Genomic DNA, 21,379 nt, shown 5'->3' with positions numbered 1-21,379 from the left:
CCTCCATCTTCTGTCATTATTTATTGAATGCTTCACCCTGGGGGAGGAGTAAGGAGTTCTATTTGGGGGATGCAGCAGGGTAGAGAGAGATGGAGTACAGATGGATCATGGAGGAAACAGTGTTCTCTGTATTCCCCTTTCAGCCCCTCGGATTTGGGTTTGAGCTCCTATAAGTAGAATGGAGTATTTGAAATTAACTAGAGAAACCTTATAAAACTTCAGGCACAAGTAAGGCTGCTTCAGGGTCTAGATCAGGAATCTGTACACTACAACCTTTGGGCCAAATCAACCTGTTCACCTGTTTTTGTAAATAAGTTTTATTGGAATAGAAACACACACATTAATTTGCATATTGTCTAGGGCTGCTTTCCCTGTAACTGCAGGCTTGAATAGATCAAGATTCTATGATCGGGACTTCCCTGGTGGTCCAGTGGTAAAGAATCTGCCTTCTAATGCAGGGGACTTGGGTTCGATCCCTGGTCAGGGAACTAAGATCCCACATGCCACGTGGCAACTAAGCCCATGCACCACAGCTATTGAGCTCCATGCCTCAATGAGAGAGCCCACGTGTCGCAAACTACAGAGCCCACACGCTCTGGAGCCCATGCGCCACAACTAGAAAAGAGACAACCCACACGCCACAACTAGAGAGACGCCCGTGTGCCACCACAAAAGGTCCTGCATGCCACATCTAAGACCCAACGCAGCCAAAAAAATAAAGACAATAAATTTTAAAATAAATAAATGTATTTTTAAAAAAGATCCTATGACCTACAAAGTCAAAAGTATTTACCATCTGGTCCTTTTGCAGGAAACGTTTGCTGACCCCTGGTGTGGATGGAAAGTGTTTTCTCCTCCTGGAGGAAACTGGCATGGCTCTGAGGCATCCAAGGCAGAACCCTGGGCATGGGGAGTATCCTTCCCAAGACAGGTCACATCATTCTTCCCCCAGCATTTGCCAGCTGTGGACATGGACCACCAGCAGCACAGCCTGAGCAGGAAAAGCTGAACAGGGTGGATTCCGAGTGGGGACCACTGCTGCAGGCTGCAGTACTGCCTTTGGAAGTACTGGGAAGCACTAGATGTATCACTGTGACTGCAGAGATGAGGACCTGAAAGCCAGCTGACACAGGGCTTCATCTGCATTCTCAGTGCCTGGAGTAGGAAAGGTACTTGGAGGGTGCTAAACAAATGTTTGCTGAATATTTCTTAAATGAGAAAGGAATTGGTGGCATGCAGTGTAGAAACTGAGCTTTATCACAACTCCGCTGGAAGACAATGCCAGTAGTAAAGAGCCTGGATGCCTGCAGCCCAGAACTGCAATCCTCTCTCTTAGTTAGAGCTCAAGATATCTCTTCTCAGCTGCTTTGGCAACTAATATCAAAGATAATAATATTAGAGCTAGCAATAAATAAATATTGTGTGCTTATCAAGTGCCAAGCATTTATTCTAGGTCCTTTATATGTAGCAATTCATTTGTATTCTTTTGATAGGAAATTCTATTTTAATCTCATTTTACAAATAAGGAGGCAGACACAGAGAGGTTATGTAACTTGCCCAAGGAGAAACAGCTAGTAAGTAGCAGAGCCAGATTTTGAAAATGGGATGATCTTTGTAGAAAAAAAAAATTGGATGCTGAGATTATCAGAGCTGCTGGCTTGTTTGCTGAATCCAGTGAGTTTTCTTTTTTCTTTTTGCTGTCACCTAAGAATGTATTGACTCATTTAACAAATCTTTAGTAGTGTGCCCTGTGTCTTTTCTGTTTTGCCTGCAATTGATCTAGAGGTGGGCATGTTAGTCTGGTCAGTAAGAGGTAGGAAGCCAGCTGGGGCTTCTGAAACAGATTTTCCCCCATGAAAACTCCACTCACAGGCACAGGCAGAGTAGAAAGATGGATATGACCGGGATGCCTGATCATGCTGTACAGCACCACTTTCTCCTGCAAGTGCCTACGTCTGCGTTTCTTCTTTGTGAGATTAATAAACCCCTATTTTTTAAACCATTTTTTAGTCAGATGTTCCGTCAATCAGACAGTCTCCAGCCCATTATCCTGTTATAGTGCCTTCATAGCTCTGATCGCTATCAGAAAGTATCTCATTCATTGATTAGTTTCCTTATCTTCCTGTCCCCCACTTCCTCTTCTAGAACATAAACTCCCAGAACAGGGTTCTAACCTCCGCTATTCACTGCTCTGTGCCCAGAGCCTAGACCATGTCTGGCCAAAGGGTTGGGGAATCCCAATATAATCCCAAGAGGCTCACAGTTCAGTGGGGAAACAAAAAGTGTTACCATAAATGTCATCTTAGAGGTAAAAATCACAGAAGACTAATCTGCTCAGGGACTGTGCCTTACAAAGTTGTTGTGGGCCATCTGGTCTCAGCTTCTTCCCCTGGCATCCAACCCCCCTCTTCCCCCCCACCAGCCAAAATTGCATAGGTCAAAGTAGAAAACCTATCGTTTGAAAGCTTGTTTTAAAAAGGAATTGCTGTTTTTAAAAGAGGTTGAAACCAGGAAATCCTGTTTTAAAAGTAGGCTTATGTTTTCCTTTGCTGTTATGCAAATGTAAGCAAGGGCCATTGCCTTGGGCGGGCTGGGGGGTAACCAAATGCAGACGTTTTCAGACGCTGTGGCCTTCATTCTGGGTGGAGGTAGATGGCACAGTTTTGGAAGAGCCCAGTCTCCACAGACTTTGCTGCTTCCTTGGAGCCTGGGTGACTGGTGCTGGCTGCTGGGGAGCTAAGTGTGCTGCCTTCTGGGAACAGTTACTTGGAGAAAGGATGCGCAGGTCTAACCCTCCCCACCTGCTTACAGGAACAGAGCTGGACTTGGCCTTCTTGATGCAGCCTGGACTGGCCTGTTAGTGACCTTCAGGACAGAATCTCTAGAACCCCTAAACAGGTTAGAATGTTGTGATGTGAATGTCCTATGATAATTGAACAGTTGGAAATGTCTCGGAAATGGACCAATACTGTGTCATTTACAACCAAGTAAACAAAAATGTACTGGTGTTGGACTCTCCTGCCCTGATGTGATTGTCATTGCATGTCGGGGGGAGTGGGGAGGAAGGACGCTCCCTTGTGAGAAGCAGAAATGTCCACTGTCAGTAATCCTAGGAAGAGAGAAATCTTGGGATGAGAAATGAAGACTAGAGAAAGGGGCCTCAGACCAGGGTGAAGAGGAAACTCCTTCTCTCTCTCTCGGGTAGGGGAAGGCAAACTGTTTTTTTATAAACATCTAAATAATAGATATTTTAGGCTTTTCAGGCTATACATACAGTTGCTCTCATAATTACTCAGTTCTACCATCACAGCAGGAAAACAACCACAGACAGTACACAAATGAATGGCCATGGCTGTGTTCCAATAAAACTTTACAAAATAGGCAGCAGGCTGGATTTGGCTCCTGGGTCGTAGTTTGTCAACTTCTGTTTTAGAGCCTCGGGGTGACGGGCATAGGACCCAGAAAGGGTGGTCGTGCCATATGGAGGTATGCTAAGTAGATGAGTAGATGCTTGGCCAACAGTTATGCCAACAGGCTACCTTCCAGGACCCTCTACAGATGCGGGCTCTGAGATACTTGTTTCTTTCTTTCTTTTTTTCTTTTTTGGCCACACAGCGTGCCTTGCGGGATCTTAGTTCCCTGACCAGGGATTGAATCCAGGCCCTCAGCAGTGAAAGCATGGCGTCCTCACCACTGGACCACCAGGGAATTCCCAAAGATACTGGTTTCTAATAGCACCTGTAAGACAGGGTCTCTTTTCTCTCTTGCTAACTCGTAAACTTCTCTTCAGGTATAAAAGTCACAGCCTTGGCTCAGGTGTGTTGAGGGAAGTAAAAGAAAGGCCTACCCCATTCTTGAGACCAAGAGGCAAAAGTGACAGCTGTTCTCTGACCCTGGGTGGTGGTAGCACCAGTAGACCCCAGAGGAGGACACGGTTCCCAGAGAAGGCAAGAAGTGAAGAACAGGGGAAGTCTGTTCCTGGGAGAGAAGAAGGCATCAGGGCCTCCAGGAAATGAGGAGTGAATAACTGCAGACACTTCTCTGTAGGCATGTGTGGGCTTAAGCCATCATAACTGGGATATTCAAGGAAAATGAGGTATTCTTTTGTAATCATAGGCAGTGAAGACTAGACATGCCCATTTGTCATGTTGGAGTCCTCATAACACCAGCACACATGGGGAGCACAGAGTAGGTGGTCAACCAATGGTTCCTAGGCAGACTGACCACTCCAACCCTGCCCTAGATGAACCATTGGGCCCCAGCCATTAGCCTCTACTCAGAACAATGACCATGGCAGTTAGAACCAAGGATTGAAGTCAACTGGGGAAGCCAGAGGAATTGCTTTAATGGCGATCCCAAGGTATCATACAGATGTGCTCAGCTTCCGCCCCACCAGGGAGAAAAGCCCTTCATTGCTGGCCATGTTGGAAGAATAACTTTGGGAAATCACTTCAAACTGTTCAATGGTGTAGCCGGCCTCCCTCACGGCAGCCTCCACTGCCTCCCGGCCCAGGCAGAGGCTGGAGAACCTCTGCTCGCCGATCATGTAGTAGCTGCTCTTCAGAGCATCCACGAGCACCAGGAAGCCCCCCGGCTTCAGCAGGCTGCCGAGGTTCCTGAGGGCCGCACGGTAGGCAGGGAGGTCCGGGCAGGCGGCGTCCAGGCACAGCGTGCTGAGCAGGCAGTCGGCCGGGGGCAGTGGGACAGCCCCCAGAGGCCAGCTCTGAGTCACGTCACACTTCAGGACCTGCTTGATCGCCCGCCTCAACTTCTCCTCCTTCTCTGGTCCCTTGACTCTGAAACACACAAACCGACAAAGATCACTGGCTACCCCACTCATGGGAACCCCAGATCTCTTAGGTCAGGAATGAAAATGGCAGTGTTGTCCCAAAGGGTATAACCTTAGGGCCATCCCTGTTGTAAAAACAGATAAAGAAGAAATGAGGGACCATTTTGGTATCTGAAGGTGACCATAGTACCTTGTGCTGGGTTAAATCTTTTTACAAAGTAAATAATAATATGGAAATGATAATAAAAATACCTAGTTGCCTGCTTCTACAGTGGACTGCCCCCATGAAATTCTTCTTCTACTGCTTAGAATAGTGCCTACATCATTTATTATTGTTGTTATTATTATTAGCCTTGTTCCCTCTACCAAACTGTAAGGTAGTGACTGTTTGGCCACATATATCAAGCAATAATGGTTTAAATGCAGAAATGGTATCTTTGTAGTAGCTACTGATGAATAGGAGGTCATCCATAGACATTCGTAGAAACGGTTGATCATGTCACACAGCTGTGGCCAGGGCCTTTCTGGAAAGATGAAAACTCCTTGTTTCCATTCTCAGGCTCCAAAAGATATTGCAGATAGGGAGGATGTTTCCTGATGGAGATAGTTTTCTTGGTAGCCTTGCTAGGAATCCTATCCTTTTCTGTCAAATCAATGGGTTTCTTGAGAGAAAATTCGTTAATGACAGGAGAAAAGGCAAGGGCAGGAGATGGAATCCAGTGCCTCAGATCCTTTTGGAATTTATCAGTGGAGGAATAAAGGAACAAACTAACCAATGAACAAAATTAAATAAACACATAGAGTAAGCAAGAGAAACTGGAGAAAGGGAACAGACAAAGGAAAAGAAGTAGCAGAAAATCAGAGAGGTAAGACAAAGAGAGGAATCGCTGAGTGTATAAAGTGCCCAGAAGGCCACTGAGTCCAAATAGTATAAGTGATGATTGAGTATCCAACACTTTGAGGAAGTTAATCAACAAAGCACCAGGGTTGCAAATCCAGGCTTATGTGCAAGAAACACACAGTCGCTGGCTCCAGAGAAGACAGCCACTCAGGCAACGATGCTTGATAGAGAGAACGGAGGATGGCCCAACATCAGAGCAAATGAGAGAGATTTATACTGGGACCATTTCTGGTCATGAGGAAAAGTTGATGGTTTAAAGAAAACTTGGAGACTTACCTCCAGGTAGAATGATTTGAGATAACAGCAATTAGCTGTGGGCATCCTATTTAAATACTTAAAATCTAAAGCCTAGTGTGTATAATCAGTTATTTACAAACATCCTTTAATTGTGTTATAATTTTCCATTTAAGAAGCTTAATAAGCATAAGAAAAGATGCTCAATATCGCTGACATCAGAGAAATGAAAATCAAACCATGAGATACAACTTTGCACCAACTAGGATGATTATAATAAAAAAGACAGATAATAACTAAGTGTTGGCAAGGACATGGAGAAACTGGAACCTACATACACTGTTGGTGAGATGGTACAATGGTCCAGCTACTTTGGAAAACAGTCTGGAAGTTCCAAAAAAAAAAAAGAAAAAAGGTTTAACATAGAGATTTAACATGACCCAGGAATTCTGTTGGTTTTTTTTTTTTAACATCTTTATTGGAGTATAATTGCTTTACAATGGTGTGTTACTTTCTGCTTTATAACAAAGTGAATCAGCTATACATACACATATATCCCCAAATCTCCTCCCTCTTGCGTCTCCCTCCCACCCTCCCTATCCCATCCCTCTAGGTGGTCACAAAAAACCGAGCTGATCTCCCTGTGCTATGCGGCTGCTTCCCACTAGCTATCTATTTTACATTTGGTAGTGTATATATGTCAATGTCACTCTCTCACTTCGTCCCAGCTTACCCTTCCCCCTCCCCGTGTCCTCAAGTCCATTCTCTATGTCTGTGTCTTTATTCCTGTCTTACTCCTAGGTTCTTCATAACCATTTTTTTACTTAGATTCCATATATATGTGTTAGCATACGGTATTTGTTTTTCTCTTTCTGACTTATTTCACTCTGTATGGCAGACTCTATGACCCAGGAATTCTAATCATAGGATTATACCCAAGAGAAATGAAAACATGTTTCCACAAAAAATCTTGTCCATGAGTATTTATAGCAGCATTATTCATAATAGCCAAAAGATAGAAACAACCCAAATGTCCAACAAATTATGAATAGATAAATAAAATGTGGTCTATCCATACAATGGAATATTATTCAGTAATAAAAAGGAACGAACAACTGACACAGGCTACAACATGGAAGAACCTTGAAAACATGATGCTCAGTGACAGAAGCCAGACACAAAAGACCACATATTGTACGATTCCATTTATATGAAATATCTAGAAAAGACAAGTCTGTAGAGACTGAAAGCAGACCAGTAGTTGCTTGGGGCTGAGAGGATTGGGGAAAGGAGAATGATTGCTTATGGGTATAGGGTTTCTTTGGGGAGTTATGAGATGTTCTAAAATCGTGCTGAGGATCACACAATTCTGTGAACATACTAAGAACTACTGAATGTCACCCTTTACATGGGTGAATCGTATGTTATGTGAATTTTATCTCAATAAAGCTGTTCTATTAAAAGAGAGAGAGAGAAGACTTGCCCGCTGGCGCAGTGGTTAAGAATCCGCCTGCCAATGCAGGGGACACGGGTTTGATCCCTGGTCTGGGAAGATCCCACATGCCGCGAAGAAACTAAGCCCGTGCACCACAACTACTGAGCCTGTGCTCTAGAGTTCATGTGCCACAACTACTGAGCCTGTGCGCCACAACTACGGAGCCTGTGCTCCAGAGTCCGTGAGCCACAACTACTGAAGCCTGCGTGCCTAGAGCCGGTGCTCCGCAACAAGTGAAGCCACTGCAATGAGGAGCCCGCGCACTGCAACAAAGAGTAGCCCCTGCTCGCCACAATTAGAGAAAACCTGCTCGCAGCAACGAAGACCCAGTGCAGCCAATAAATAAATAAATAATTTTTTTAAAAAATGCCAACCAAAATATTAAAAAAAAAAAAAAGAGGGCTTCCCTGGTGGCGCAGTGGTTGAGAATCCGCCTGCCGATGCAGGGGACACAGGTTCGTGCCCCAGTCCGGGAAGATCCCACATGCCGCGGAGAGGCTGGGCCCATGAGCCATGGCCGCTGGGCCTGCGTGTCCAGAGCCTGTGCTTCGCAACAGCAGAGGCCACAGCAGTGAGAGGCCCGCGTACCGCAAAAAAAAAATAAAGAGAGAGAGAGAGAGAGAAAAGCTTTGCAAGATATTACTTTCAGGGAATTCCTACTGACCAATAAACTGGGAGATACAGGAAATGATAATTTCCTTTGACTGGGTCTACCTGTTCCCCTTTTTCAGGTAGAAATGGTAGTAGGATGACAAATTTGTCCTAGTGGTCTGCACTTTTCTGGTTTTTGCACTGAAAATCCCATGTCCTGGGAACCGGTCTCAGTCCTGGACAAACCAGGAGGGTTAGTCGTTCTAAAAATAGGGAAATCACTTACAAAGCTTCCACCCCACCTGACAGAGCATGCATAATTTGACAGATCATTTTAAGAATAAAAAATAATAATTCAACATTATGAAAGTCTGTGTGAAACATGGCTTTGAAGAGGTAAATTAATCTAGAATAGAAAAAATTCAAATAACCTATCCTCACCTATGGATAACTTAAGTGTTTACAAAAAGCTAAACAAGTGACAATGTAGTGTTCTTTTGAACATGTCCAGAGATGATGCTGTCTCTTGGGAACATTATGGTAATCTGTATTTAAGTGATTACATCAGAGGCCGGTTGGACCTCTGGGCCCTACTGTGTATGAAGCTATTTTAAAAACACAAGTTGCCATAGAACTAGTACTTGCTAGTTAGATGATGTTGGAAATTGTTCCCAAACTGTGAGACACACTGTGAAATCTGGAAAGCTGGCAGAGAAGGTGCCAATTTGAGAGGGAAATTTGTTAGAAACACCCACTGTCGTGGATACCTGCTTGTCTTCGGACGCACTACAAACACTGGTGAACTCAGTTGCTGAGGCAGCCATGTAAAGATTACACCTCAGGGCTCCTCGGGGCCTGTGATACACCTGCAACGAAATGGACTCACCTGGAGACACAGGCAATTACCACTCAGCTTCATGTTTAGCTCAAGGGGTAGGGAATAAATACACACCAGAAAAATGTTATGCAGTTTTACAGAAAGCTAACCACCGTGTGGCCATTTCTCTAGCTCTAAAGATCTAGCCTTTCAAAGGAATCAATATGCCAAAAAAAAGGAGCCGCATCCTCTGTAAATATGCTGTCTATAAAAGCCTGAAGGAACTGAGGAGGGAGAGGGGGAGGAAAGGATAGCATGGGACTCCTGGGAAGAACACTTCGTAAGATTGTCTGTCTGGACCCTAGGTAGTTATCCTGAGATTTAAAGCAGGATCTTCCTGCCCTGACGCTGCAAGGCGGGTCGTGAATCAGAATCCCCTGGACATGTTTTTTCCATTCCACTTACCTCCCCAAGCCCCATCCCCAGAGGTTCCAGCAGGCCCTCCTGAGGGAAAACCATCAAGATGTGTAAAGGAAATGAAAAGCTGAATAAGCTTGGATGTCAATGTGAGAATTGTAAGAGCAAAAGGACTCATCACTGGTGAACCTTCGATACAGGCCACAGCTGAGTGACGCTAGGAGGCAACGTCTGGAAAGCAAAATGCATGCAGTCCCTTCTTTTATAAATATTTTTTGACCTTCTATTGTGCGCCAGGAAGAGCACCGGGCAGTGGAGACCTAAGATGGGTCAATGAGAAACAAATCCTATCCTCATGGAGATTACAGTCTGGTGTGGGAGGAAGACATAATCCGATGATCACCCACAAAACTGAAACATTAAAGCTGTGATGAATGCCAGGCAGGAGGGGCACATGGCACTAAGAGAAGAATACTAGGAGCTTGACTCAGTGTAGAAGCATCAGGGATAGCTCCTCCAGAAAGGAGTCAGGTGAGCAGAGAAACAGAGGATAAATAAGTAGGAGTGAACTAGACCAAAGAGAGTAGGGAGGGAGGAGGATACTCCAGTAAGAGGAAATAGCAAGAGCAAAGGCCCTTTGGTGGGAAGAAACATGGAGAGGAGAATGCCAGTGTGGCTGAACCTCAGAAAACAAAACAGGGCATGGCAGAACGGGAGGCAAGAAGGTAAGCTCCCACCCGTTGACATGGAAGCTGCTAGTCTAGGGACCACAAGACAGGTGCCAGACTAGACAGGGCTTCGTGGACCATGTTAAGAATTTTGCTTTTTAATCCTAAAAGCCATGGGGAGATATTAAGGGGGTGCTAAGGAAAGGAGTGATATGATCAGGTTTATACTTTGAGGCAATCAATTTGGGACAAGAATGGAGGTGGGAGGCCAGTTAGGAAGGAGAGGTTGGTAGCTTGGACCAAGAAAACAGCTTGCATGGAAAATACTGGAAGAAATATACTGGTTTAAGAGGAACTCAGGAAGTGAAGTGGACAGAACTTGCTGCTGGTCATGAAACATGACTGACAGGGAGATGACAGGACTGACTTCCAGGTTTCTGGCTTCTCCAATTAATTATATGATGATGCCATTCAAGGAGATAAGAATACCAGAAATAAAGCAGATCTGGGGAAGATCATAGCTCTATTTTGGGCACATTAATTTTGAGATGCTTTGACACACAGGAATAGAAATGTTTACCATTTGAAGAAATGGACAGTTGAAGGTTTTTCGTCCTGTTAATTTCCTCCAAGAGATAATGCAGTGAGAGCCCGTGCTCAAGAGAAAGACATCCTTGTAAAAGGCAAAAGCTTTTCCCAGTCATCCCTGAGACAATCATCATGACCACCAAGGTGGCGAGTTTGAGAAAGAATATCAATCTTTTACAAGACTTGGGAATACAGGGATGCTTTGGGATAGAGGCATTTCACTAGTTCACAGAACAAATTTGGCACAGGTGTGTCTATTGGGCGCCCTAGACAACATCTTTCTCAATAGATAAGAAAATCTTTGTATGGAAAGTATTTATTTCAGAGAACCGCCACCTCTACAGGTGCTCAAGCTTTCTCCTGTCAGGTACACGGAGCTAAGTGGAGGAGCTGCTGTCTGTAGAGGCAACCAGGAGGGGCTCCAACTTCCCCAGACCCCTGCCCCAAGGGCTGAGGGCTGAGGAGAACCTGCAGAGCACACCTCTAACACATCCCCACCAGCGTGTCCTGACATACCTGTTGGGGAGCTCCCTTCCAAACACCAGTGCTTCTCAAACTGTAAAATGCATACAGTCCCCTGCAGATCTTGTTAAAATGCAGATTCTGATTCTGTAGGTAGGCCTGAGAGTCTGCATTCCTAATAAGTTCCCAGATGATATGGAAGCTGCTCGTCTGTGGACCACAAGGCAACGTGTTCCAGGTTCCAGGTGCCAGAGGTAAGTTAATGCTGTTTCTAGGACTTCTTAAGGTGACGCTCATTTTCCTTGCTTCGTTCTTGAGTAGTTAGTTATATCTTAGTATTTGACTTGCTGACTTGATGAATATGTATAGTGTGAGACAAGAATTTGGTACCAGTGTCTTACAACTTTTCGGATAATTGTAAAAATGAGTGGTATCTAAATGTCTGAGTCACACTCCAGAGGAACAGGAGGAAGAGTAAGTAGACAGCTCAAATTGTCTCTGGAAGCAGTCAGCATAAGAAATAGCTTCAGATAAAGAAGAAATAATCTCAGGGGAAATAGGTTATGGGTTGATAGAGGAACTTGAAGATGCAAGAAAGACATTAGTTGAATGGGATCACTATCATTCTCAAAACAGTTGAAGCCACAGGATCTAGCAGAAGGATAAGGGTGAGAATGCAGAATTTTACCACCAAAAATACAGTTCCTTAGTCTGACAGAGTGATTGGGAAGGGACAGTGTCTCAGGAACAATTGTTACGAGCTGACGATTCTCGCTTGAGATAAGTAATGCTTTCAGTATCCTGCTAGATGTTAAGGGTTCATTTCTGAATAAGATGGAAAGGCTTGTGATAGCTAGGGAAATTGAGAGCAAAGTTCTAAAAGCCTCTTGACGCATGATTTGGTCCTTGGAAAGATGTGCTGTCTGACAACGACTAAGAACTTTTTGATAAACTTTCCCTGATATTCTATAAGTCCTGGGAAATTCCTTATTTAATAATTTTGAATATTGTCTAAATCCTCATCACTACAGTTTTCTTCTAGTTAATGTCAATTTCATTCTGTGAAATCACATAGTCCATTTAAAAAGTTTGAAATTACTGTTATCTTGAAGAACATATGTGATGTTTGAAGGCTCTAGCCAGCATAAAATTCTAAGTAAGGGGTTTACAGGTTAAAATGGCATGTGAAAAGAGCCTCTCTTGATTTCTTACTTAATGCGGTGGAATAACGTGGAGCAATGTTTAAGCAATATTAAACAATTTTACAATGTTGCTCATGAGTAAGGGCACCAAAAATACCTTCCCAATATTCATGGGTGTAGGAAATATGTCACATTTGCATTCTTCTTGAAAAAGGTCCAAAGACTTACTCGGTTGACTATGACATGAATCGGAATTAAAAACTCAACAACTAAAAAAATCCTATAAAATGAGCATCAAATACATCCATATAATTGCAAATATGATTACAAACTGAGAGCATATGATGTTCAAAGAAAATATAAAAATACTTTAAATTACAATATTTGGATTTAAAATCTCAAAGTTTAACAATAAACTTTGAGAAGGAAGATGCCAGAAGGACTTTGGGTGTCAAAAATTGTTAAATTCCTCATATTACGAGGAAGAAAAGAATTATTGATTCTTACCTGATATTGATAAGCTGAGAGAATTTGTCTCCAGCAGAAATACATTATACAAAAACACTAAAAGAAGTTCTCCAGGTGAAGGGAAATGATGTCAGATAGAAGCCTAGATCTGTAGAAAGGAGTGAAGAATACTAGACAGGACAGATTTGTGGATAAACACAGAAGACTTTATATATATTTATTGAAAATACTACTGACTGATGTGAATATACTTAAAACTACAAAACTGTACACTTAAAGAATTAAGGTGATAAATTTTATGATGTGTGTTTTCTTAACCAAAATTAAAAATAAAACAATAAAGCAAATAAAAGCACTACTGACTGCTTAAAGCAAAAATTATAACAGTGTATTATAGTGTTACAGTTTATACAGAATAAATATATGACAACAAGTGTATAAGGGGCAGGAGAGTGGGTTATAGGAATTACACTGTTGTAATATCTTACATTGTTCATGAGATGTTGCAAATATATTATGTAATTTCTAGAAAAATCATGCGCATGCATGCACACACACACACACAAAACACAAAAGAGGTCAACAGAGGAGATAAAAGTCAATAGAGGAGATAAAGGCATACTAAAAATGTGTATAATTATACTATATAAATGGAAAAACAAAAAATATTACATTCACCAACAAGAAGCAGGACAAAGGTACAAATGAACACCAAACAGATGGGATAAATAGAAAATATATACCAAGATGGTAGATTTAGACTCAGCCATACAATATCACTAATTACATTAAATGTAAATTGAGTAAACAATCCAGTTAAAAGGTAGAAATTGTCAGGTTGGATTGAAAAGCAAGACCTACTACATGTTATTTGAAAACAAGTCATTTTAAATATAAAAACACGGACAGGTTGAAAACAAAAGGGTAGAAAAAGCTATACCATGTATATTATTTATCGATTGTTACATAACAAATTATGCCCAAACTTAACAATTTAAAATGACAAACATTCATCTCACAGTTTCTGCAGGTCAGATACTTGGGTACAGATTAGCTGAGTGTCTCTGGTGCAAGGTCCCTCATGAGACTGCAGTGTTGGCCAATCTCAGAGTTGTCCAGTGTCATCTGAAGGCCCACCTGGGGGTAAATTTGATTCCAAACTCACTCCTTAGGACAAGTGAGTGAGTGTAAGAGAGAGCACCCAATAGGGAAGCTGTACTCTCTTTGTATCCTAATCTCAGAATTGATGTCCCATCACTCTACAGCACCATATTTGTTAGAATCCAGTCATTAAATCCAATGGATATTAATGGGGAGAGAATTAAGCAAGAGCATGAATACATGAAGTGAAGATTACTGGGGACCATCTTAGAGGCCCCTACCACCTTATGCCATCAGCAAGAATAAGAAGGCTGGTGTGGCCATATTAATATCAAAGTTGACTTCAAAACAAAGTGTATTACTGGAGGTAAAGGGAGACATAATGATAAAATAGTCAATTCATCAAGAAGACATAACAACCCTAAAAGTGTATGCTGCTGATAACAAGCTTCAAAATGCATGAAGCAAATGTTGACAGAATTATGAGGAGCAAGAGATGAATCCACAATCATTATTTGAGATTTTTAACACTCTCTCTCCCAGTAATTGATAGAATAAGTAAACAAAAAATCATGTAGAGAATTTGAACAATATTATCAATCTACCTGACTGAATTAATATTTATAGAAACGACACCAACAACTGGACAATATACATTCTTTTCAATGTAGAGCACATAGAAGGTTCACCAAATAGATCATATGCTGGGTCACAAAATAAAACTCTGACTACAATGAAATTTAATTGCAAACCAGTAACAATATCTAGAAAAACAATCCCAACAATTTTGGAAATTAAGCAACACAATTACAAATAATGGATGGTCAAAGAAGAAATCACAAAGAAAATTAGAATATATGCTGAATTGGATAATAACAAAAATATGACACATCAAAAATCATGGGATGCAGCTAAAAGAGTGCTGAAGGAAAGTGTGAGAATAAATGACCTAAGCTTCTATCTCAAGAAGCTAGAAAAAGAAGAGCATATTAAAACTAAAGTAAGTGAAAGACAGAAAATAAGAAAAATAGGAGTAGAAATCAGTGGAATACACAATGGACAACTGAGAAAATCAACAAAGCCAAGAGCTGGTTCTTTGAAAAGATTAATAAAATGTATCATCTCTAACAAGATCAATCAAGATTTAAAAAAAAAGACAAATTGCCAATTTTAGAATGAAAGAGGGACAATCACCAAAGATCCTACAGACATTAAAAGAGTAATAAAGGGATATTGTAAAAAAAACTTTATGACAATAAAGTTGACAACCGAGATGTAAAGGACAAATTCCTTGAAAAATAGTACTTATCAAAACAGACAAAAGAAGAAATAGACAATCCAAATAGTCATTAAAGGAATACTCTTCTTAATAAAAAACTTCCTCACACAGGAAGAAACCTTCATGTTCAGATAGCTTCATTGGTGAATTCTATCAATCATTTAAGGAAGAAATAATACAAACTCCTTCAAAAATTAGGGGAGGAAGAAACACTTCCAAATTATTATATGAGTTAGCATCATGCGGATATCAAAATCTGCCAAGCATATAACAAGAAAATAGATTTATAGCTCAATATCCCTCATAAATATAGATGCAAAAATCCTTAAAAAATATTGGCAAATCACATCCAGTAATACATAAAAAGATTACTACTTCATGACCAAGGGTTTTATGCCAGTTTGGTTTAAATACCAAAAATCATCCAACATAATTCATGTTCTCAGAATATGGAGAAACATCACATGACCATCTCAGTAAATGCAAAAAAAATTTGTGACAAATTTAAACATTTGATTAAAACCCTCCAAGAAACTAGAAATACAAGGGAACTTAGTCTGATAAAGAATTTCTATGAAAAACCTATAAATAATGTCATTCTTAATGATGAATCATTGAACATTTTTTCCTTAGATATGGAAAAAAACACAAATGTCTGTCCTTATCATTTTTGTTCAACATTGTTTTGGTGGTCCTAGTCAATGTAATAGGGCATAAAAAATAAAGGCATAAAGTTGAAATAGAAGAAGTAAAAGTATTTTTATTTGTATATCATATAAGAATGTACATAGAAAATACTATGGAATCTACCAAAAATGATTAAAATTAATTAGCACAATATTTTGTAATAAACTATAATGGAAAAAAATAGAAAAAAGAATATAGATATATACATATATATGTTAAATGAATCACTTTGCTGTACACCTGAAACCAACACAAGTATTGTAAATCAACTATATTTCAATATAAAAAATAAAATAAAATATGAAATTAATGAAGTCAGCAAGATCTAATATACAAAAAATCAATTGTACATCTATATACTAGCAGATGAAACTAATAAAATGAAATTGAAATTTAAAAGATACAATCAACAGTAGCATTAAAAAACATGAAACACAGGGACATTTTAACAAAATATATGCAAAATATGAGAACTGAGAGAAACTGAAGTCCTAACTAAGTGTAGACACAAACCATGTTCATGGACTGGAGATGCAATATATCCATTCTCCTAAATTGATTTGTAAATTCAAAGAAATTACAATAAAAATCTCAGTAAACTTTTTTTCTTTTTTTGCGGTACGCGGGCCTCACTGTTGTGGCCTCTCCCGTTGCGGAGCACAGCCTCCAGACGCGCAGACTCAGCGGCCATGGCTCACGGGCCCAGCCACTCTGCGGCATATGGGATCTTCCCAGACCGGGGCACAAACCTGTGTCCCCTGCATCGGCAGGCGGACTCTCAACCACTGTGCCACCAGGGAAGCCCTCAGTAAACTTTTTTTGAAGAAATCTACAAGTTTATTCTAAAAGTAATGGCACTAAATTTGCCAAAATATCTTGCAAAGTACAAAGTTGGAGGACTCAAACTCTCTGATTTCAATACTTACTATCCCTGGTAAAGGGAATAAAAGACCAAAAAACCCAGTGGAAGTTTAGTGACTCAGCATGATACCAAAAAGTTTAATTGGGAACACAAGGTAAAACTTCTATTCATACTTCTGTACTATAAGGAATTGTACCACCAATGAGTCATCTTGATAACTTAGATTTGACAATCCACATTTACTACCAATAAGACAATGTAGCAACAGTAGGTAAGAAAATGAATATACAGTTTAGAATACTCCTAATAAGCCGAAGCCAGCAGACCTTTAAAAGAAAATGGGAGGGTTAAAGAAATAGAAGCAGAATTTAGAGACATTTTCAGAAGAGAACTTGACTCAGGAATAAACAAAAGTTGGTAAATAGATGGGAATCAAATATAAGTGCAAGTATAGAAAAATGAATTGACCATCAATCACTCCAGAAGAACATGGAGGTAGGCATACTCCTGAGCGACATGTTGAGAACACATGATTTTATATTCATACTTGGGATTCAGGAATGGTACCTCAATCCCCCTGTTGTTCGAGTTCAGGAACATGGGAGTCATCCTTGATACTTCCCTTTCCTCATTCCCACTAACCAGTCGCTACCAGCTCTTATTCATTCTCTCTCAAAAATTCATCTTAAAACCTTCTGTCTCTCTCCATCACCTAGTCCAAGCCACCATCCTCTCTCCCTTCTGCATCTCTTGTTCTCTAAACCTCCAATCGATTCTCTACACAATAGCCAGAGAGATCTTTGTAAATGTAAGTTGGGTCACATCACTCTCCTAGTTATACCTCTGATGTCTTCTTGTTACACTTGAAGTCCACAAGCATTAACTTGGCCTTGAAGGCCCTAAATGATTTGGCATGTGCCTGCCTTCCCTGATGTGAGCTCTAGGAGACAAGGCACCTCCTCTGCTAAACACTAGAACACAAAAGTGGTCTTTTTGTGCCATTGACAAAGGAGTCTCTGGGGTCTTGTCAATATTCATAGCAGCAAAGCCATGATGCTCCAGGCACTGATGGTCGGCTGGGCTGTAGAATGGGACGAGGGAATAACAAAGTGAAGTGCTCGACTCTTCACCTCTGGCTGGTAGTCTATTGCCAATTTCTTGCATGGGGAGAAATTAGTAATTTAAACAAACTTTTGCTTAAATTTACTTACAGATAGGGTACTATAAGATTTTGATCATTAGTTGTCAATATATAAAGCCCTAATTTTATGGATGGTGAGTAACAAATTCTTTTCCAATAATTCCTTTACGCTGCTAATCTCAGTTTAAAAACCTAGTCAGATTTTTGTTATATCTGGTGGTGTCAGCATTAGCCACTTTCACAGCAGAGATCTATGCATTTGGATGGCTAGCAACAGAGTGTCACTAGGGCGGCAAGCCCTGACCTGAAACCTTCTAGCGAGGAGCTGGTTTGGCCTCTTACTTGAAGTTTTCCTAAAACAAGGTCCTACAGTATCTGACCTGCACACTGTATCCATACACAGGCCTGGAAAGGTTTTGTGACCACTCATCTTGGCTCAGTAACCAACTCTTCAGTTTTTTCAGCTATGTCTTCTGCAGTTCTGGTGCACACACACACACACACACACACATATGCACGTGCCTGCGCGTGCGCACAACACGCATGTGCTTCACTCTCGTTCTCTCTCTCTAGCTCTCTCTTTCTCCATTTGGATTTCTCCTTGGTCCCTCTCTCTCTGTTTCCTTTGCTTTTCAACTTGGACTCTAAGGATAATTTTTGGTTCTGAAAAATGAACTGGTGCACAGGTACCCTAAGAAAGCCAGGAAGAAGACCCGAGTTTCTCTACCTGTTCCCTTCAAGCTCACACACATAGGTCACCACTGGGGACCAGTCAAAGGCCCCTGGCTCCTTCTTCAGCCACTTCTCCAGCTCCCGCAGGTTCTGATCAGTATAGTCAGTGGCGATGATCTCCTTGAAGGATTCACAGGCAGAGAGGAGCTGATAGATGGTGGGGCCAGAGCCAATGTCGATCAGGAGGTCTCCCTTCACACCATCTGGTTTAGAGGAGGGAATGAGGAAGGGGGTCAGGCATAATATGGTGGCAGATAGAGCTGATTTGCACTCTGTTTGCCAGGACTATGCTGGGGAGCCCCAAGGAGAGCCCCAAAGACAGACCATCTCTCTAGTCACCCCTCTTCCCTCAATGTCTCTTTTTAAAACATTTTTTACTTTCCATTCCCCATTCAAGGGTAGAGCATGTTGCTGGTATATTTTTAGCTCTAGGAGGAGGAAAAAAAAGATCTGCATCTGGTGTACAGACCCCTAATCCAGAAAGACTGCCACACAGATAATGTAAAAACTATTAAGGAATGCTTTGAGAGAAAGTTAAAATTTTTTAAAAATTGAGTTTTTATAATGTCTTTCTCCAAAAAAACATCCAGTTCTTCAAAAAGCATCCTCCCTTCATGAGAGGTCTTTATCTCATGCACATTCACAACATTCCTTTGAGTTAGGAATAGAATAATTACTAGAATCTCCATTTCTTTTTTCTTTTTAATTTTTTTTTTTGATGTGGACCATTTCTAAAGTTTTTATTGAATTAGTTACAATATTGCTTTTGTTTTATGTTTTGGTTTTTTGGCCATGAGACATGTGGGATCTTAGCTCCCCAATCAGGGATCAAACCCGCACCCCCTGCATTGGAAGGCAAAGTCTTAAACCACTGGACCATTAAGGAAGTCCCTAGAATCTCCATTTCTTAAGTGAAATGTCTGGCTAGTGACCTAGCAAATCAATGTAGAATCAAGGACAGAACTCCAGTTTTTAGATTATCCTCTTGCAGGGCCAAAGGAGATAATGGATATAAAAGCACTTTGTAAACTATCCACCCCGATGTTAGTTTTTATCCGAGTTAAATGAATGGGTGATGCCAAGAGGGCTGTCAAATAACAATGATTAGACACAAGAGTTATGCCCTGAGACTCTCTCTATATGACTCACATTTGGAGGGGAGACACACAGACAACAGACAAACTTACCTAGGCAAAATATCTTGAAAAGATTTTTCAGAAGATGCCTAAGAATCTGTTTTTCTGCAGAGTGTCTGGACCCAAAGCTATAATATTTTTCTAGATAAGCCTGAGGGTTAAAATGGCTCAGATAAGTGTCCTTGGAGGTGAAGCCAGATTCCATTGTGTCTCACTCCTGTGCCAACAGTCCACTGCCCTCCTTCTCGCCCCTCCAGAAGCCAGGGAGGCACCCTGCAGAAATTGTCTTCTTGAGTTTCTGGCTATCAATATTTCTTCCATCAGTTCAGCCCATCCCTTAAAGGTAGATGTTTAGTTAAACACTAACTGAGAGAAATATACCAGAAATGTTTTGGCAGTTCTAGGAAGTGATGAAATTCCTGGGGAAGGGAGCCTAAAAGAAGGGGGAAGGGGAAGGGGGAGGGCTATGAGCTGTATGCAATGCTCAGCCAAGGGGTGAAGTTCAGCTGCAACGGACTAGAGACAAGAAGACTCACCTGGGCTCACCAGGGAAGTTATTTAACTCATAGAAGAACCTCTAGGTTCAGACAGATGGGTCACCTTCCCATGGCACCATCATTCTTCTTGCAGGGATTCTCCCAGGAAAGAGAGTCACAAATAAGGGTTTAAATTTAAACAACTTAAGAAAGAAAAGAAAAGAAAAAGGAAAAAGGGAAAGATGAGGAGAGGAAATGTGCTCAGGGCTAAGGTATGTTGGCTAAAGAAAGAATCTCAGATGAAGTCTGGAAAGAGAGTAAAATAGCAATTTTTAAAAACTAGATCAATTAACTCTCTCCTTGTACTCTACACACCCCTTCATCCCCTCTCTGTAGTCTGCAGCTTCACCATCCTCCCCAGTGCCATTTCTCAGCAACTGGAAAGCACCTCCTCCCCAGCCCCCCACTCTTTCTTGTCAATCCATATCCTGACAGTTCTTTCAAAGTGAACTTTAAGCCCCATACTTCCTTAAAGAATTCCTTAAATTCCCAATTCTGAACTCATACTGCCCTTAGAATTAGTTCAACTAGCCAAGCACTTGATTTTGTGGTGTCATGTATTTGTTTCTGGTTTTGTCTGTGTCAATTTTACTTCCCAAACTAAATTTTACATGTATGATGCACTAAAAAACCACCTCCTTTAGATCAAGGACCATGGCTCGGTTCTCTTTATAACTCCTACTGCACATCACTGGGGGGTCTACCTAATAGGTGTTCAAAACACTGAGCGATTAGTTGACTGTTGTCATATTGTACCAAATGCAATTGCAGCAAATGCATGGTATTCCATGGGTGATGACTTAGTAAGAGCCCATTTGGTTACAAGGCAAAGAGACTCACACAGAGAAGCTCAGGGAATTATTAATAGGAGACTATAATGGAAATAAATTGCAGGGTATCTAACTGGGTCTCATGGACCAAAAAAATCATTAGGCAGCTAATCTCTCTCTCTTTCTTCCCCTTCATTTTCTTCATCATCTTCTTCCTCCTCCTCTTCTTTCCTCCTCCTCCTCCTCCTCCTCCTTCTTCTTCTTCTTCTTCCTCCTCCTCCTCCTCCTTCTTCTCCTTCTTCTCCTTCTTCTCCTTCTTCTCCTTCTTCTCCTTCTTCTCCTTCTCCTTCTCCTTCTCCTTCTCCTTCTTCTCCTTCTTCTCCTTCTCCTTCTTCTCCTTCTTCTCCTTCTTCTCCTTCTTCTCCTTCCCCTTCTCCTTCTCCTTCTCCTTCTCCTTCTCCTTCTCCTTCTCCTTCTCCTTCTCCTTCTCCTTCTCCTTCTTCTTCTTCTTCTTCTTCTTCTTCTTCTTCTTCTTCTTCTTCTTCTTCTTCTTCTTCTTCTTC

At 41.3% G+C, this 21,379-nt stretch overlaps 1 protein-coding gene across 1 annotated transcript; it reads right to left on the bottom strand.

Annotated features, from left to right (window-relative positions):
* Positions 1-4,363: 4,363 nt before the first annotated feature.
* Positions 4,364-19,715, bottom strand: NNMT (nicotinamide N-methyltransferase). Its single transcript, XM_030835182.2, has 3 exons — positions 19,562-19,715; positions 18,370-18,577; positions 4,364-4,796 (listed from the first exon to the last, which is right to left on the bottom strand). Exons 1-3 carry the CDS (start codon positions 19,713-19,715, stop codon positions 4,364-4,366), a joined length of 795 nt encoding a protein of 264 aa, XP_030691042.1.
* Positions 19,716-21,379: the final 1,664 nt, after the last annotated feature.

This window comes from Globicephala melas, chromosome 8 (genome assembly GCF_963455315.2).
Source record: "Globicephala melas chromosome 8, mGloMel1.2, whole genome shotgun sequence".
Taxonomy (NCBI): Eukaryota; Metazoa; Chordata; class Mammalia; order Artiodactyla; family Delphinidae; genus Globicephala; species Globicephala melas.
This window is presented reverse-complemented; position numbering and strand designations above follow the sequence as displayed.

Excerpts from the sequence above, each read along its gene's own strand:
- NNMT (XM_030835182.2), bottom strand. The coding sequence starts at position 19,715 with ATGGAATCTGGCTTCACCTCCAAGGACACTTATCTGAGCCATTTTAAC. Across the intron at positions 18,578-19,561 it reads TTTCAAGATATTTTGCCTAG|ATGGTGTGAAGGGAGACCTC; the intron begins GTAAGTTTGTCT and ends CCTCTAAACCAG. Across the intron at positions 4,797-18,369 it reads TGTGAGCTTGAAGGGAACAG|AGTCAAGGGACCAGAGAAGG; the intron begins GTAGAGAAACTC and ends TGTGTGTTTCAG.